This window comes from Aquarana catesbeiana, linkage group LG10 (genome assembly GCF_042186555.1).
Source record: "Aquarana catesbeiana isolate 2022-GZ linkage group LG10, ASM4218655v1, whole genome shotgun sequence".
Classification (NCBI taxonomy): domain Eukaryota; kingdom Metazoa; phylum Chordata; class Amphibia; order Anura; family Ranidae; genus Aquarana; species Aquarana catesbeiana.
The window spans coordinates 243,462,481-243,481,923 of NC_133333.1; the positions used below are offsets into that span (position 1 = coordinate 243,462,481).

A 19,443-nucleotide genomic window follows, 5' to 3' on the forward strand; every position below is an offset into this window, starting at 1 on the left:
TCAGTGGTTAGTGTAGTGCTCCTTTCCAGTGAAGAGTGCTTGCTACATTGGTGGTCGGTGAGAGGGAGTGCTCCTTACATTGGTGATTAGTGAGAGGGAGTGCTCCTTACATTGGTGATTAGTGAGAGGGAGTGCTCCTTACATTGGTGGTCAGTGGGAAGAATGCTCCTTACATTGGTGGTCAGTGGGAAGAATGTCCCTTACATTGGTATTCAGTGGGAAGAATGTTTCTTACATTGGTGGTCAGTGGAAAGAATGTCCCTTACATTGGTATTCAGTGGGAAGAATGTTTCTTACATTGGTGGTCAGTGGGAAGAATGATCCTTACATTGGTGGTCAGTGGGAAGAATGATCCTTACATTGGTGGTCAGTGGGAAGAATGCTCCTTACATTGGTGATCAGTGGGAAGAATGATCCTTACATTGGTGATCAGTGGGAAGAATGTTCCTTACATTGGTGATCAGTGGGAAGAATGCTCCTTACATTGGTGGTCAGTGAGAAGAATGCTCCTTACATTGGTGGTCAGTGAGAAGAATATTCCTTACATTGGTAGTCAGTGAGAACATTGGTAGTCAGTGGGAAGAATGCTCTTTACATTGGTGGTCATTGGGAAGAATGCCCATTGCATATAGCTACAATAATCTTTGGCATCAGGGGTTACTTATCTGAAAGGCAAAAATTGCTCCTGGTTGAGAAAGGTTGTTCTATACCAGGGGTGACCAATATTTTGACCTTCCTGGGCCACATTGGAAGAAGAGGAATTGTCTCAGACCACACACTTTGTTAATTTTTTTTTAAGGACCTAAAAAAAAAAAAATTCCTCCAGTATAGTGAATGGCTGATGACTACTTGTGTTTGCCATGGGCTAACATTCTTCTTGTTTTTTGTTCCACAATCATAATTAATTGTATTGATTCTTGTGCCAGGAGAAGATAAGTGTCTAAGATTTGTGTCTCCCACAGCCGGAAGATCCTTCCTTTGCATCCCAAAACCGCGTCTACAATGACATTGGAAAGGAAATGCTGGAACATGCCTTTGAGGGCTACAACGTTTGTATATTTGCTTATGGACAGACTGGTGCTGGCAAATCCTATACTATGATGGGCAAGCAGGAAGAGACTCAAGCTGGTATCATTCCCCAGGTATGGATTTTGTTGTCTGTATATGGCGAAAAAAAAATCCCAACTCAAGTCCAAAACCTTTATTCCTTCCCTGTTGCATAGAGTGAGGAAGGTTAAAACTTTTTGCTGGTAATGTATTGCTGTTTGTGTATTCATTGTCCTCACCTCCTGTCCCAGTGACACTCTGTGGAAGTGAAGGGAAGCTCCTTTATTAAGGACACCGACAGCAATAAAACCCGAGAGGGGTTCTAATACTTCCTCCCTCTGTCTCCCCTCCCCCTTAATAATAACCAAAAAAAAAACATATTGAATACCTGCTCCTCCTGCTGCATGCTTTAGTTCCTTCCACTGGTACATGCATAATCAAGATATACACAATCAGGCTGGGGGAACCACAGCATGCAGTGGGGGGAACAGACGTTCGACATACCTGGAAAAGTTTAGAGTGGAGGCACTCTAACTCAGGAGGTGTGTTTACTGGCCAGATCACCAGGTGAAAAATGCCTAAAAAAAGAAAATGAATGCAACCACCACATATAATGATTAGTAAGCTGCAATAGATTACATTTTTGGTTTTGGATTTAATACCGATTTAAAGTGGAAGCCCTCCCTAACACAAAAATATCTAAATCTACAAGCATCTACGATATAAGACTAACCTATCTAGCCCTGTAAAGAAGAAATCGCTATACATACCTCTTCTGAAGCCAATCTGGTCCGGTCTCCAGCGGCGGAAGCTCTGCAGAGGACACAGCCAACAACGGCTGGGAAATGAGTGGGAAGTGACGTCACCCATAGAGTTATACTATGTGGCTTCCGTTGTCGGCTGTGTCCACCCGCCTCCACAGCAAAGCCGCCGCTGACAGCTTAGCTTGGGACCGGACCGGCTTTAAAAAGGTGTGTATATCGATCTCTTCTTTACAGGGCTAGATAGGTTAATCTTAAATCGCGGATGCCTGTAGTTTCAGAGATTTTATTGTTAGGGTGGACTTCTACTTTAATATAAATTAATTGTGAGAAGTAGGCTATATATTTATAGGGTAAGGCTGGATAAAGGATGCAAACAAACACACTTCTGTTTACATCTGCCTTCTCAGCCGGCCAGATTCGCTTGCAATTATCGCTAGTGGCTGATATATCCGCTAGCAATAATCACTGTCTTCTCCTGTAGAAGACGGCTTCCCCTGCCCGCCATTAACCCCCCCCCCCCTGGCGGGAGAAGACAATGGCCCAGCAGGAGGGATTCCCGCATCAGCACTGTCTGTGTTGATGGAAGAATCAAGCAATTTTTTTCCTGCAACCTGTGGTTGCAGGAAAGAAATTCACTACATGTATGGGTGGCCCAAGAATGTATGTGGGTTTGATTATTTGATTTTTGATTTTATGTGATATTTCCTGCAATTCAGTGACAGCCTTTACTTCCTTTGTGAGGAATTGTCTACTTAGTCATTATCTGCTGTCAGCACCGTGAGCTCATCTGACTACAGCCTGACTCCTCATGTGCTTTTCCTCCCCCAGCTGTGCGAGGACCTTTTTGAGAAAATCAATGACAATAATGACGATGAGGTGTCCTTCTCGGTAGAGGTGAGTCCTTCCTGTCTGTATGTTAAGTTTGTCCTTGTCCAGCACTGGATGTCAGAAATTCACGTTATGTATTTTATTAAAAGAAATGAGTCAGGTTTATGATGTATAATTTAAAAAAAAAAAAAAAAAAAAAAAAGAAATATATAAGTTGAGAGTAGAATATATAGTTGTTGGTACAGTAATTGTAGGTTCTGTATTGCAAAGGAAGTCTAATCCACGAGAATGTGATGCTTACCAAAGCTCTTGAAGGGTATTTGTAGGGAGATCTCACCACTCCAAGCTGTTATGGAAGTCCCTTACCTCTGGGGGAACTCTTGGTGCTGGCCAAAGAGGGCCCAACCATGTTCTATAAACTCACTAGGGAAGCATGAAGTCACATAGGGATGGTGTCAGATCCTACTTTATTAAACCCGCACTTGGCACACTGACCACCCCTCTCTAATGTTTCACCCAATATAGACTTGTAAAACATGTAAAAGAAAGCAAAGCTCAGATGCCACTGTGTAATACACCGGCTGGTTCGAGTAACTGCTGCCAGGTGCTGGTCTAATGTCTAACTCAATAGTGGAACTCCAAGTGTAATGCAGGACCGCCCCCTGTTAGTGTGTACCCCAGTAACGAAAATCCAGAGGTCGGCTTGAGTTCAGTCTCCACTTGGGAGCCATACCCCTCTAGTGTGTTTCACCCCTATAGGGCTTAAAGTGGTTGTAAATGTTCCCATTTAAAAAAAAAAATAACAAACATGTTATGCTTACCTGCTCTGTGTAATGGTTTTGCGAAGAGCAGCCTTGATCCTCCTTCTCTTGGGTCCCAAGCCGACACTCTTGTCTCTCCCTCCCTCCCCCATGAGTGCCCCCATAGCAAGCCGCTTGCCATGGGGGCACTCATGTATCCTCGCTCCTTAGCCACTGACACACAGAACAGAGCTCGGCCCTGCCGCGCCACCTTCCTCCTCAATGGCTGTGATTGACAGCAGCAGGATGCATTGTCTCCCGCTGCTGCCTTTGGGCCAATAAGGAGGGAGAGAGCCAAGAAAGCCTGTGCTGGATCGAGATCGGGCTCAGGTAAGTATGAGGGTGGGCTGGGAGGAGCTGTGCACATAAGTGTTTTTTTTTTTTTTTTTTTTTTAACCTTAATGCAGAGAATGCATTAAAGTGGAAGTAAAGTCAAAATTAAAAAATCCGCTGACAGGCAGACCCTGGGGGTCTCTTCTGTCATAAATCTCCCCCCTTTCCTGTCATGGATAATGTGATTTGAGCTTGTGCATGCGCAGCTCAGACCACATTTACGGCCTGCTCCGTGTGTCTCTGCGATGTGACGTCATCGTGGCCGGGCCATTCGGGTGACCAAGCTTACGAAACCCAGAAGGAAGACCGGGCGAAGATGGAAGCGCCAGGGGAGCCATCGCAGCGCTGGAGGGCTCTGTTTGCAGGTAAGTTTTTCATAACGTACCGTACTAGTATGCGGTGCATACTAGTACATTATGACTTTAATCTGCAGGGGGACCATTTTTTTTTTTTTTTTTTTTTTTTTTAGCATTTTTATGGGGACTTTTACTACCGCTTTAAGGTGGATGTAAACCCAATGTCATCCTTTCTAAACTACTGCCATAGGTGTTGTCTATAAGGATATACATGCCTCCTTCATGTATCTTTACCAAATGTCTCCCCTCTGTCTGTTATGAGACCTGGAAAACTGCAGATTCTGTGGGCGGGTCTGTTGTCTGGAGCTCGGTGGGTGGAGTCGTGATGTCAGTAGACTCCCCGCCCACCTCTACACTCCCCTTGTCAATATGCATTTTCTCCTGTGTATTTCTTACACTGAACTTCTGCTATGATCTCTAACATCCAGTGAAAAGTCAGGAAAGTAACCACATGACTTCAGCATGCCAAATCGTGCTGAGGTGTGGAACAGCCAATCCTTGCAGAGCTGCTGAAGAAAGGAGTGGGGGTGGGAATTATGCATTATTTTTTATCTTAGGCTAGTGCACGAGATATGTAAATCACCTGTCACTCACAGCAAGGGGGAGGATTTGACAAAGTTTTTCTCTGTTTGTCAAGTTTTATCTCACTGAACAATAAAAGGGGATTGCTCAGAGATGGGTTAACTCTTTGTGGCAAGACTGGGCTCAAATGATAGTAAATATTATAGTCTACATTATGACATAAAAAAAAAAAATTTCGGGTTTACAACCACTTTAATCATAGAGGCATTATGCCCTAAAGGGGTAAAATGCGATAGAGGGGTGTGTCCAGTATAGGCTTGATCACACAGAGGAGAATAAGCTGGTTGTCATGGACCCTGGTGTCTGGTTCCCCTACACCCCTTTGAATAGTCTAACAAGAACCAGGTAAGCACCTCATGTACCTGCTGCTTAATGTGGCTAATGCCATAGCACCAGTGTGGGCTGGAGGCTGCATATTAATCGGTCAGGTGAATTGCATAGATATTGGTGCATTCTTGACTTGTGCTTGGCCCCTGGCTGTCACATGTGCTGCAAAAATACAATTACTCAAAACACAAGAACTCCCCAGCGCTGACCCTGACATGCCAACCAAGAGAACTCAATCCACTTCTAAATTAATGTAAGAGCAGACGTCTCCGTTACTAATTTGTAAATTAAAGTGTAAGCTGCATACTGCAGAAAGTGGACTCTGCATGATATGTACAAATCTATAGGAGAACCGGAGCTGGGAAATTTATAGCTTTAAATAAACTGAGAGCAGGCAGGAATACCTGGAGGCTGCACTATTTCTCCCTATGGTGCAATATTACTTGCAGAACTTTTGTGTAGATGTAGCTGGCGGCTACACATTAAACTCAGCAAAAAGAGAAAATGGCAGTCAGTCAATCAATTTTAAAGTTGAAGTGGAACTACACTGCATTTGAGCACCACAAGCCAAAAATGCTGTTTAATTTTTAATCCTCAAAGCAAACTCCCCCATCCATCCAGGTCTCCATGCTCTATTTTGCAGAGAAATCACTGTGCAAAAAACGCCACCCTAGCATTTCTGGGCATGGCCATCTTGAGAAACAAAGGGGGGAAATTGCTGCGCTAAACCACTAAAAGTGAAGCTGCTAACACCAAAACAAAGTCCAAAGTGAATATAGTATACAAAGTGTAACGCTAAATGTACCAATGGAATACTATGTCTATAGTGTGCCAAACAATGAAATCTGCCCTAACTCAAGATGGTTATCAAAGTAATTAAAACGTGAAAACACAACATATGCTGTACACATACAGTGAATGGTGATATAAGGAACAGTAAACTACATGTCCCATATAAATGAAATCCAATAAAAAAAAATGTTCATGAACATCAAACAGGGAAGCGGTGGTAGACAATATAAAGCTTATGCCCAGTCTGAATGATTAATAGAAAGTCCTCAATGGCACATGATGTAACAATGTAAACCAGGAACAGACTGTAAAACATGTTCAGAGCTGGACTAAAATTCTTCAAATGGAAAGTTGTAGATAAATACTTCTTACTAGACAGGGTGGACCCACTTGCCGTACAGCAATGGGTCAGTCAAGTTTGTATTGGCCAAGGCCTGATGGTCAAACAATGGAACCAACTCAGCTATGATTGCAGTATGTAGAGGGATCGCTCCAAGAACGAACAGCCGATTGATCAGTCAGGATGGATCCAAGAAGTGTATCACGGCTAGATGTCCAGGATTCGGGCACTTCTGAGGGCTAGGAGTGAAATGGACCTCAATAGAGGGTCCGTACTCGTACCAAAGGCCAATGGAATGTTAGACCATTAGGACTGGAATGAAAAATAAGAAAAAAAGGAGCTCCATATGGTGCAGGTCAAAAAGAGAGAGTTTTAATCTATTTTTTAAAATTCCAAAAAGTTCCGTTAAAGTGATCACGTATAAAAAATGTAAAAGCAAGTGAAGCAGGCCTGACACGTTTCGTCCAATGGGACTTCAACTGGGGCAGTATCGTCTACCACCACTTCCCTGTTTGATGTTCATGAACATTTCTTTTTTTATTGGATTTCATTTATATGGGACATTTAGTTTACTGTTCCTTATATCACCATTCACTGTATGTGTACAGCATATGTTGTGTTTTAACTTTTTAATTACTTTGATGGCCATCTTGAGTTAGTGCAGATTATTCACATAGCGTTTACTTCCTGGAATCCATATGCCTATAGCTCAGGCATGCAGGAGGAGGGCGTGCTTAGCTGAGAAAGCCCCTTTTCAAGACTCCTGGTATGTATGACATCGTTTGCCTAGGCCTCAAAACCAGGAAGTAACGGAATAAATAATTTAAAAAGTTTAAGACAAGTATATATGATATACCTTCTTATCTATTTACTAATGTTAGCAGCATCAGGATTAAAAATAATGAATGTTGATCGAGAGAGTGAAGTTCTGCTTTAACACAAAGGGAAGGGAATTTATTCAGTGCACCATTGAAGCCTTTGTGACCAGCCCGCTTCAGGGCACACCACTGTCATCAACAACCAGGGACACTTTGACCTTTGGAGATGGCTCACTCCTCTTATAGCAGTAATAAAGCCAATACTGTGGGCGGAGAGCCTCTTAAACAGATATGTGAAATTGGAAACAAGGGATGATGAAAACTGCACTCCAATTTGCGGTTACTGTACGTGTTTTAGCAGCCAATTTTAAAGCCGCGATGCTCAAAAGAACCAATCATATTTAATCTGTGCTTTTTCTGATTCAGTTTAGAAAGACGGAATCGGATTAGTAGCTCTGGGCATTATGGTAAATTTTTAGAAATAAGCCCGGCAGGCGACTTTTTACTTTGAAGAATAGTGTAGTAAAATCTACAGCTTTCTCCTTTTGTAACTGTAAGTGCAATCCTGGGATTTTATTTTCTCGTGCTGCAATGTGGGCACATCCTGAGCACACTTTGATCGTATGTGGAGGCGAGCCGAGGCAGGCACCAGTGATATCATTAAGCTTCCTGTCTCACCTGGAGCAGCGAGTTCTTTTGTTTGGATATTCAGCATCTCGCAGCACGCTGGCTCGGTGAGTGAAACCCATCCCCAGAGACTAGTATTGTTCTCTTTCATATCAATATGTTGAATATAGATGCATCTCAGGACACTAGTCGGACTTTCCGGTTGCTTGAGGATAACCCACTGAGAACCAACATAGGTAATGAATAAGCGCACCTGTTAGTGTGTGAAACGCGTCTACCATTTGACCTGTCTGTAACACTTGGGATGTTCGTTCATTAAATAAGAATTTTGATGGATCTTGGAGTGCAGCCATTTCTTCAGTTCTGAGCACACTTTGAAGCAGAAAAAAAAAAAGGGCTCAGCTCCAATGATGGGGGAAAAAAAAAGCTCCCCCAGGAACAAACAAATGGCCACTGCGCCCCCACCTATAATCTGCCTGGGCAGCAAGGAGCACATAGAAGGGCATGTCAATAAAAACCAAAGAAAATTCCCAGCTCAACTTACCGGCTATCCTACAACCAACCAAATTATCCTGTCTAACAATATGCGTTAAAAACAGGGGTTTAGTTTGCACACATTTGCAAATACATGCGTAAGCTGCAGAGCCACTTGGCACCCCAGTATTATCTGCAGTCCTAACTCTAAATTTTGAGAACCTCCACAGTGGAAGCACATGCCTCATAATGGATAGGCAGAGGGCAGGTGAGCCTCGAGGGAGCCCACCCCTCCTTAATGGCACAGACATGCAATGGGCACCCAGCATTTAGCACAATGGCAGCAAAGGTGTGCAGTGCGCCCCCTCGCCAGTATTCCAACAGTACAAACAAATGGGCACTGCCCTCACCTATAACTGGTCTTTGCAGCAAGGAGCACTGGAAGGGCGACGCATGTCAAACAGAACCAAAGAAATACCCAGCTCAACTTATTGACCAGCCTGCAACTAACCGAATTGTCCTGTCTAACGGCATGCGTTAAGAACAGGGGTTTAGTTTGCACACATTTGCAAATGCATGCGTAAGCTGCAGAGCCACTTCACGGCACCCCGGTATTATCTGCAGTCTTTAATTTTTGAGAGCCTCCACAGTGAAAGCACATGCATTATAAGAGCCCCTTTTACACTGGGGTGCGGGCTGCGTTAGCAGTAAAGTGTCACTAGTTTTATCGGCGCTGTGCGGGCGGGAGCGGGGCGCTTTTAACCCTAAAGAAGGGGTTTAAAGCACCCGAAAAGCCGCCCATTGATTTCAGTGAAGGTGTATGCACCGCCCCAAAGATGCTGCTTGCAGGACTTTATTTCCTGCCCTGAAAACGCATCAGCACTTGGGCTTTCACACTGGGGAGGCTTAAGAGACGCTTTACAGGCACTATTTTTGTTAAAACGCCTGAAAAACGCCTTAAGAGTGAAAGGGGTCTAATAGATAGGCAGAGGGCAGGTGAGCCTGTTTACATGTAAGGCCTTTTGCGCACTGGGGCGTACAGCAGCAGTGCATTCCTCACAGCACCTTTAGTGCACCTAGAAAAGGTACAACATTCAGCACAGCTAGGGGATGACTTGCCTTCCAGAACCTTGTCCCTGAACAGGCAGGGCCCTAAATGCCGGTACCATTCGGTATTAGCGGTCAGCCCCGTGCATTTGAAGCCTGCTATCATAGACTTTGACAAGCTGCCTGCAGCAGGGCTGGATCATGCTACACCTGTCCCTCCTGGGCACACTGCTGCTGAATGCCCCATTGTACAAGAGGTCTTATGTGCCGCTAATCAGTATGATGTAGGGAAGGGGAAACACACAGTTTGTAAGGTTGTCATGTCTTGGGCTGCATATCAGCTGCTTTTCCATGACGAGGGAAGGGAAGTAATAGTTACATCACAGCAAACCTTGCACTAAAATTGCAAGGCCTGCTTATTTATTTGGGCTCCCCTCCCCCATCCCATAACGCTAGAGAAATAAAGGGAAAAAAAAAACCACCAAAAATAGCACCCATGGGAGAAAAAAAGGGTAATTACCATTATCTAATCCTCACTTCCACCCATGAGGGCTATGCAAGGGTGATGTCAGTGTTCTTCGGGAGGTATCTTGGGAAATGCAGAGTAGCTCAAATCTCACGAGAAGGCGCTATTAGCACTGTATCATCTTGGAGGATCTGGGCTACGTTGGGATATTGCCTGAAGTAAGCTGACGTCGCCCCCTGCAGTACCGAAGCGGGGGTTAAGGGGGAGAGGTAAGTGTTTTGATTACCAATATTTATCCCCTGCATGTGTATTATTTACGTTTATTTAGCAGATCAGATTAACATAGGAAGAGGACCTTACAAACTGAGCGCACCTTGCATGGAGTGCCAAGTCTGCATTAAAGAGGAACTGCAGTCTGCTCACATGATTTGTAATAAAAACATCTTTGTCATTCTGAAGCTTCCCTCCAACCACTTTGCATATTGTTTTATATATACTGTGATTCTGTACTTGCCAAATATGCTGAGTCTGGCTGCAACCATTTTAACCACTTCAGCCCCGGAAGGATTTACCCCCTTCCTGACCAGAGCGTTTTTTGCGATTCGGCACATCGTCGCTTTAATTGACAATTGCGCGGTCGTGCGACGTGGCTCCGAAACAAAATTGACGTCCTTTTTTTTCCCACAAATAGAGCTTTCTTTTGGTGGTATTTGATCATTTCTGCTTTTTTTTTTTTTTTTTTTTTTTTACGCCATAAACAAAATAAGAGCGACAATTTTGAAAAAAAACGCATTATTTTTTACATTTTGCTATAATAATTATCCCCCAAAAATATATAAAAAAACATTTTTTTTTCCCTCAGTTTAGGCCGATACATATTCTTCTACATATTTTTGGTAAAAAAGTATCGCAATAAGCGTTTGATTTGTTTGCGCAAAAGTTATAGCGTTTACAAAATAGGGGATAGTTTTATGGCATTTTTATTAATAATTTTTTTTTTACTAGTAATAGCGGCGATCAGCAATTTTTATTGTGACTGCGACGTTATGGCGGACATGTCGGACATTTTTTACATTTTTGGGACCATTGTCATTTATACAGCAATCAGTGCTATAAAAATGCATTGATTCCTGTATAAATGACACTGGCAGTGAAGGGGTTAACCACTAGGGGGCGGGGAGGGGTTAAGTGTGTCCTAGGGAGTGAACTGTCAGGGGGATGGGCTGTGTGTGTGACGTCACTGATCTCTGCTCCGATGACGGGGAGCAGAGATCAGTGACACTTGTCACTAGGCAGAACGGGGAGAGGCTGTTTACAACGGCCTCTCCCCGTTCGTCCTCTCCGTGAGGCGATCGCGGGTATGTCCGCGGCGATCGAGTCCGCGGGACCCGCTACCCGACTCACGGAGATCGCGGCAGGCGCGCGCACACGGCGGAAAATTCAAAGTAACGTACGGGTACGTTACTTTGCGCAGCTGTGCCATTCTGCCGACGTAAAAGTACAGGAGCCGGTCGGGAACCGGTTAACTGTGGGCAGCTAAAGTTGCTGCCTGTTTACGTCCTGGATTTACACAGAGGCACACCTCCAGCTCTGCAGCTCTCAATGGCCCTCTTATGACTCATCCCCCTCCCTTCCTGGCTAACTCTCACGAGAGAGTCATAAGCCTAGGCTTTTTACCAGACAAGAAACAGGAAATGGGCTGTATAAGGTATTTCCTGGCAGAAAAAAAAGTTTCATTATCCAAAGTTAAAACAACAACAAGGGCAGAAGATTTAATAGATGGAAAGATGAAAAAATGACTGAAGATGCGCTTTAAGTAATTTCATCAGCTCATTTCAGTGACCCACTTTTCAGTTACAGTTCTTTTTTTAAGTTCCATTATGTTGACCAACACATTAGTAACATGGCAGCTAAATCTGTTTTTTTGTGAACAAAATCCCCATCCACTTCTACCTTCATAATTCTGAATGAGATCTGAGGGCTCCTCTGGGGTTCTGAAGGCTCCAGGGTCTCCCATGTGCTGTCACAGTGACACATTGCAAAAGACGGATAGCGGAGAGTTTGTTGATTTCAGACTCCTTGTTATAAGATGGGGACTCTAAGTTCAGAAGTGGAGAGTGCAATGTCAGCATTGTAAACATAAATTATTTATGGGAATTGATTCCCTTTAAAATCAATATCAAGCTTAGAAGACTTCATCAAGATCTCTGAGGGCATTTTGTATTGTACAGCAAGCTCAAATATTTCTACAACATCTCACATTTTAAATACACAAAGATGTAGTTGTAGATAGATAGTGTAAGGAGCAGAGTCATTGACATATCCAGGCAGGACCCCTATCTGCTTGGAGGAGTTTGAGGCTGTCTGTGGATCAGTCCTCCAGCATCACAGGGACAATATCAGGAGATGAGTGTCACCTTGTGGGTAGAGCAGAGTCCTTCACATGTGGTCTTAATGGTTAAGCCCAATTGTTTTGTGAAATGGCTCAGAGGAGGAGGTCCTAGGCAGGGCTTCATGTCCTTTTGTCCAGAACAATAAAGTTTTACATGGGATTCCACAGGGTGCGCCTGGTTCTTTTCCTTGGCCAGCACAGAGTATGTCAGGGGATGAGCCTGAGGTTGTTGGTGGAGCAGAGCCTTCCAACAGCTCAGAGAATTTGATTAAAATGAGTGTGAAGTTTGATAGGAGAGAATTGTGAACTTGTGAGTGGAGCAGAGTCCTCCAGGAGAACAGAAGCATGTCGGTAAATGAGTGTAAAGTTGTGGGTGGAGCAGAGTCCTCCAGCAGAACAGAAGCATGTTAGTAAATGAGTGTAAAGTTGTGGGTGGAGCAGAGTCCAGCAGCACAGAAGCATGTCAGTAGATGAGTGTAAAGTTGTGGGTGGAGCAGAGTCCTCCAGGAGCACAGAAACGTGAAAATAGGTGAGTGTAAAGTTGTGGGTGGAGCAGAGCCCTCCAGTAGCACAGAAGCATGTCAGTAAACGAGTGTAAAGTTGTGGGTGGAGCAGAGTCCTCCAGCAGAACAGAAGCATGTCAGTAAATAAGTGTAAAGTTGTGGGTGGAGCAGAGTCCTCCAGCAGTACAGAAGCAGGTCTGTAGATGAGTGTAAAGTTGTGAGTGGAGCAGAGTCCTCCAGCAGAACAGAAGCATGTCAGTAAAAGAGTGTAAAGTTGTGGGTGGAGCAGAGTCCTCCAGCAGCACAGAAGCATGTTAGTAAATGAGTGTAAAGTTGTGGGTGGAGCAGAGTCCTCCAGCGGCACAGAAGCATGTCAGTAGATGAGTTTAAAGTTGTGGGTGGAGCAGAGTCCTCCAGCAGAACAGAAGCATGTTAGTAAATGAGTGTAAAGTTGTGGGTGGAGCAGAGTCCTCCAGCAGCACAGAAGCATGTCAGTAAATGAGTGTAAAGTTGTGGGTGGTGCAGAGTCCTCCAGCAGCACAGAAGCATGTCAGTAGATGAGTGTAAAGTTGTGGGTGGAGCAGAGTCCTCCAGGAGCACAGAAGCATGTCAGTAAACGAGTGTAAAGTTGTGCGTGGAGCAGAGTCCTCTAGCAGAACAGAAGCATGTTAGTAAATGAGTGTAAATTTATGGGTGGAGCAGAGTCCTCCAGGAGCACAGAAGCATGAAAATAGGTGAGTGTAAAGTTGTGAATGGAGCAGAGTCCTCCAGGAGCACAGAAACATGTCAGTAAACGAGTGTAAAGTTGTGGGTGGAGCAGAGTCCTCCAGCAGCACAGAAGCATGTTATTAAATGAGTGTAAAGTTGTGGGTGGAGCAGAGTCCTCCAGGAGCGCAGAAGCATGTCAGTAAACGAGTGTAAAGTTGTGGGTGGAGCAGAGTCCTCCAGCAGAACAGAAGCAGGTCAGTAGATGAGTGTAAAGTTGTGGGTGGAGCAGAGTGTTGAGGTTGCACTTCCAGTATGTTGGTGTTGTCGGATTTCTCTGCGTCAGTAATAAAGACACAGCTTGCTCCACTATGTCTTATTCATATGCAGTTTATCTCTGATAGAGGCCGGGCTGCCTACTCTGCTGGCTATGATTATATCCATGATCTGAAGATCTGAACTCGCTGTGAATTATTCATAACTTCCTTCTCAAAGTTTAATGCGTCCATTTCTAATGTGAGCCGAGAGCCAAACGCCTTCCATCCTAGCCAGAGAAAAAAATGAAAAGTGAATTTTCCATAAAGCCGCCTTTTTAAACACCCGGCGCCCACCGGGCTCTTTAATCCGATTATACGTTTTGGATATTAACTGCCACCGGCTGCTTGTATGGAGCCAGTTATTATGTGTGTCTGTGGCAATGGATGGGGGAGGGAGCTGACACTGGGCAGCTCTACTACTTGGAAACACTGAAATGTGTGCGATCACATGACTGAGAGCCCGCAGCAGTGTAAGACCTCGACATACAAGGTTACCTTTGTGTCTTAGTAGTAGATCTGCGTTGTTAAACATTGATATTGTGTATGTCATTGCCATTCAAGACATTTTGTAATTTATTGCCATTAAGGGCTTTTGTACAAGGATGCCCTGAGCCCATTCAATGTAAATTCCAGCGTATTCCCCTCTCTGGTGAAACCCAGATGCTGCCAACCGCCGTCCATAGACATGAATGGTTGTGCGTGGATGTCTGTGCGTAGACACTCATACAGCTTATGACTAAATTGCAGGAATAGAAAGGTTTCTATTCTTTTAATATGCCCACACACAATACAAGTGTTTACATGTATTCCTCGTGCCCCTTTCTCAAAAAAAAAAAAATACTGGTATGACGTAGGGCAGAAAAATACAGACGTGCTGAAATGTATTTTTTTATTTCCTCCCCTCCTGAAGACTCCTGGGATGTATGACATCATTTGCCTAGACAAAGAAACCACAAAGTAACTGCAGAAATGTAAAAAAAAGCCCAAAAAACTAGTAAATATGATAATACTTTCCTATCTGTTTAATTTACTATTGCTAGCACCTAAAGAATTAAAAATAGTGGATGTTGACTGAGAGAGTGAAGTTCTGCTTTTAGTAATTGCAGTATCCAACACGCAGCAACAATGAATAATGGCAACAACATAAACCATACAATCTGATGTATACAAGCCATCATCAGTTAAAAACGCAACCCAATCGATATAGAAAAGGAGAACAATGCCACTGATAGACTTGGTACATGAACGGGGTAAAAAAAAACTCGTACAATAGAGTAGACAAAAACTTAGACTGAAACACCAAAGGAATGATTTCTCTCTGTTTCCATTGTCATGCTGAATTTTTTTGCAGTGCAATTGATGGGACCGCATGTCACCAAAGTGACACTTTAAAAAAAAGTTAAAAGAGAAAAAAAAAACGGTGAGATGTGCTAAAATGTACATTTCACCTGCCCCCTGCCAAACCTCAAGCACACTAGCCCAATGCGTTTTACCATGTGGTTTAGTGTTAACAAACCCTTATGCCAGTGGTCTTCAAATTGCGGACCGGGGGACAAATGCAGCCCTTACTTGACTTTATCTGGCTTTTGGGGTACTATTCCTCCTACAGACACCAACAACGGGGGCAAAATTCTTGCCACTGACAGCAACAATGGGACACTATCCTTCCCACTGACACCAATGATGTTCACCCTTCCTCCCACTGACACCAATGATGGGCACCCTTCCTCCCACTGGCACCAATGATGGGCACCCTTCCTCCCACTGGCACCAATGATGGGCACCCTTCCTCCCACTGGCACCAATGATGGGCACCCTTCCTCCCACTGGCACCAATGATGGGCACCCTTCCTCCCACTGACACCAATGATGGGCACCCTTCCTCCCACTGACACCAATGATGGGCACCCTTCCTCCCACTGACACCAATGACGGGGCATCCTTCCTCCCACTGACACCAATGACGGGGCATCCTTCCTCCCACTGACACCAATGACGGGGCACCCTTCCTCCCACTGACACCAATGACGGGGCACCCTTCCTCCCACTGACACCAATGACGGGGCATCCTTCCTCCCACTGACACCAATGACGGGGCACCCTTCCTCCCACTGACACCAATGACGGGGCACCCTTCCTCCCACTGACACCAATGACGGGGCACCCTTCCTCCCACTGACACCAATGACGGGGCACCATTCCTCCCACTGACACCAATGACGGGGCACCATTCCTCCCACTGACACCAATGACGGGGCACCATTCCTCCCACTGACACCAATGACGGGGCACCATTCCTCCCACTGACACCAATGACGGGGCACCATTCCTCCCACTGACACCAATGACGGGGCACCATTCCTCCCACTGACACCAATGACGGGCTACTATTTTCCCCACTGACACCAATGACGGGCTACTATTTTCCTCACTGACACCAATGACGGGCTACTATTTTCCCCACTGACACCATTTATGGGGTGTTAATCCTCCCACTAAAGGTGTGGCATTGTTTACTCCCACTGGCACTGGGATATTTTCTACTCCCACTGGCCACAGTCTGGCCCCCCCTAAAGGGACAGCAAACTGGCCCCTTGTATAGAAAGTTTGGAGACTCCTGCCTTAAACAATAAGTTCACATTTCTGAAAAAAATAAAATAAATGCACATTTTTGCAGGAAAAAAATGCAATTTTTTTGACAGTAGCCTGCAGAGCATTGCACCTGTGATCAGTGGATCAGGACTGCAATATCAGGCTCCTGCAAACACTGCACATTCCTCTGTACGGACTTTCAGTTTCAGAGCTGTAGGAAGTGCGAATGAACTATGAGGGCGCTGATCGGCATGCTCACATCCTATTGAATCTACATACTGTCTTCAGCGGTGTCAGACGGGACTTGTAGTTAAGACATTCACAGATCGCTGTGAATGAATGTTATGTATGGAGCCCCACTCAGCCACACCAGTTTTAAATGTGATAGCGGCTGCAGGGGAGAGGAACCCCACGCCGCTGCCACAGGGAGGGAGGCTCTGGCAGTGAGAGGCAGCTGATTAGGAGCATGTTCCATTACACCCTAAATATGGGTGGAACATGTTCCCAAAGGTGAACCTATTCTTTAAATAAAGTGGAAAAATTAGGCATCCAATGCCAGTTTAAAGTGGAACTTTAGTCAAAAGATGAAGTCCTGCTAGATCACTTCAGGCTGCCCCCCTTTGCAGGTATAGCTATGTAAAACATTAAAAAAAAAAAGTGCCTATACTGTTTAAAAGCCAGCAATACACTGTCTCACTCTGCTCTGCACATGCTCAGTGGCTCTCTATTTTTTGGCACTGTGCTGAAAAGCAGAGCCACTAGAGGCTAATCTGGTGACAGCCTAGAGATTTACTGCTGCTCAGGAGCTCTGGGCTTCAGCAAAATGGCAGCCCCTGGCAAGGAAAAACAGGAACAATGCTGGAGGCAATATACAGCACACACTAATTTTGGTAGCATATCTATAAATGTGGAATGAATGTTCTTTGCTAAAGAACGTTATTTTATATCAAGTTGTCATAGGGAAAAGTTCCTCTTTAAACAGACAATAGGTCGGAGGGACTCAGAAAAACAAAAACTGCTGTTATTACTATTGAAAGACATCATATTTTGCCCATCATTACACATGAATGATTCACTGTACCTGACAGATTCATATAAAATGAATCTCCTCTGCACCATGACAACCAAAAACAGTTTATATAAGGAGTTAAGAAAAGGGGGGAATTGTGGGAATTTAAATAAAGCACACTACTAAAGAATAAAATGCAATCATGTTTATTGATTCCAAATAAACAATCATATAATAGTGATAAACTTTATATAGTCAATGACAATAGATGACAACTTGATATTGCATGTATATGGATATATTCCTGCATAAATTCGAATTGTAAATTGATAATAAAGGTAGTAATAAGTTGCCCATTGACATAATAGACAAAAAAAATCTCAAACATATATTTTGCAATGATGTAGCATGTAACAGTAGCTCAACGCATTTCATGGGTATGCCCAATCATCAGGAGCAATAGGAGATATCCAGAATCCTTTAAAGAAGAACTCCAGACAAGGAGTTCTTTTTAGTATTTGATATGGGGGGGGAGAGTGTTAGCCTTGTGGAGTACATAGCCTTGCACATTTTTCACATTTCATCTTTTTGTGCCGTTTACAGGTTAGCTACATGGAAATTTACTGTGAGAGAGTCCGAGACCTGCTGAACCCCAAAAACAAAGGCAACCTCCGTGTCAGGGAACACCCGCTGCTGGGGCCCTATGTGGAAGACCTATCCAAGCTAGCTGTCACCTCATACACTGATATTGCCGACCTGATGGATGCAGGAAACAAGGCCAGGTGAATATAGAGAAGCATAAATAGATGTTTTTTTAGGCTGTTCGTGTGAAAGCAAAATGCTTTCTGGTTTTCTGATCATTCCAGCAGACAGTTACATGCTGATCAATTCACATTTTGGCTAGTATGTGAGAACACATTGGCACAGGGCAGGAGATGAGGATGCACAGCTAGAGGTTAAAGCGGTAGTAAACCGCACTTTTTTTTTTTTTTTTAATTCAATTTTTTTATACTCTGTTAGACAATGGCATAATGTGCTAGTATGCATCCCATACTAGCACTTTATGAAATACTTGCCTTAGAACGAAGTCCTCCAGTGGCGCGCTGTCACCGCAGACAGGGCTTCCGGTCTTTCTTCCGGGTTCCTGTGCTCCGGCCATGCCACGATGATGTCGCAGCAGCACATGCACGCGGGAGTCACGGACCGCGGCACAGAGCTCTGAAGGGACGACACGGGTATGTTGTGTCCCTTCAGAGTGCATGCGCTCGTGACATTACCGGCTGCATACAGTGTGAATACCTCCTAAACTGTAGAAGTTTAGGAGATATTCACTGTACCTACAGGTAAGTCTCATTATAGGCTTACCTGTAGGTACAAGTTTTAAAGAAGAGTTTACTCACTTTAACTTGGTGCAGGGGAGGAGGGGGTAATTTTAGGATTAAGTTAGGTTTTGAGGAAGGGGTTATTATTCGTGCAGTCTCAGAATAAGAAATTATTTTTTACTCCAACAGTGCTGGGAGCTTCATGCCAAAATCATACAGTGCTGAGGTCTCAGAGCCAGAATACTATGTACTGGCATTAACATGTCACATCTGAGCAGGTATAAGCCAGGAGACAGAGATGCAGGCCTGGACCGGCAATCTGGAAACTGGAGGTCAGGTGCATTTCATAGAACCTATTCTAGAGGTTCCAAAATTATCGCCATTGGAGTGCTACTTCTTCAGCCTGTAAATCTCTGGATAAAGTTGGGTATCTCTGTTTAGGAATACGCAATATTTTATAATAAATCTGTCTCTACAGGACGGTAGCCGCCACAAACATGAACGAGACCAGCAGCCGCTCCCACGCAGTCTTTACCATTGTTTTTACCCAAAAGAAACTCGACATAGACACCAACCTCTCAACTGAGAAGGTAAGCAATGCATCTCAACAGGCAGACCAACAATTCCGTGATTCTGGAGATCCCAATTATTCTGCTTCTTTCTCACAATGACTGTGGTTAGCAACCAATCAGACTCACTCTCCTCCAGTCCCTTTCTAAGATATAAAATTAAAAGCAGTGGCTGGTTGGGTGCTAAAGGGAACACAGACAGTTCATGTGCCTGAATCTTACTAAATATTACAGTGTCTCTTCTGTGGCTCACCCAAGCCCGTTATCCTACAAACCTGTTCTTGGTTACACAGTTTGCACTTCTTTAATAAAAGCTTCTGGGAGAACTTCTATCAATCATTTATGGGATGTTTTATATTATTGTTATAGGGTCTGGTTTTGTATGCGCTTTTCATAATAAAATTACTGTATGTGTATAATAAATATACACATA

At 44.2% G+C, this 19,443-nt stretch overlaps 1 protein-coding gene across 14 annotated transcripts in view; it reads left to right on the forward strand.

Moving 5' to 3' along the window:
* KIF1B (kinesin family member 1B) overlaps positions 1–19,443 on the forward strand; it is a 277,895-nt gene that overhangs the window by 111,500 nt on the left and 146,952 nt on the right. For all 14 annotated transcript variants that reach the window (XM_073603542.1, XM_073603543.1, XM_073603544.1 and 11 more), the window contains exons 4-7: positions 963–1,142; positions 2,640–2,705; positions 17,723–17,901; positions 18,920–19,031. In XM_073603542.1, the coding sequence (XP_073459643.1) occupies positions 963–1,142; positions 2,640–2,705; positions 17,723–17,901; positions 18,920–19,031 (537 nt within the window). The remainder of the gene's footprint in view (positions 1–962; positions 1,143–2,639; positions 2,706–17,722; positions 17,902–18,919; positions 19,032–19,443) is intronic.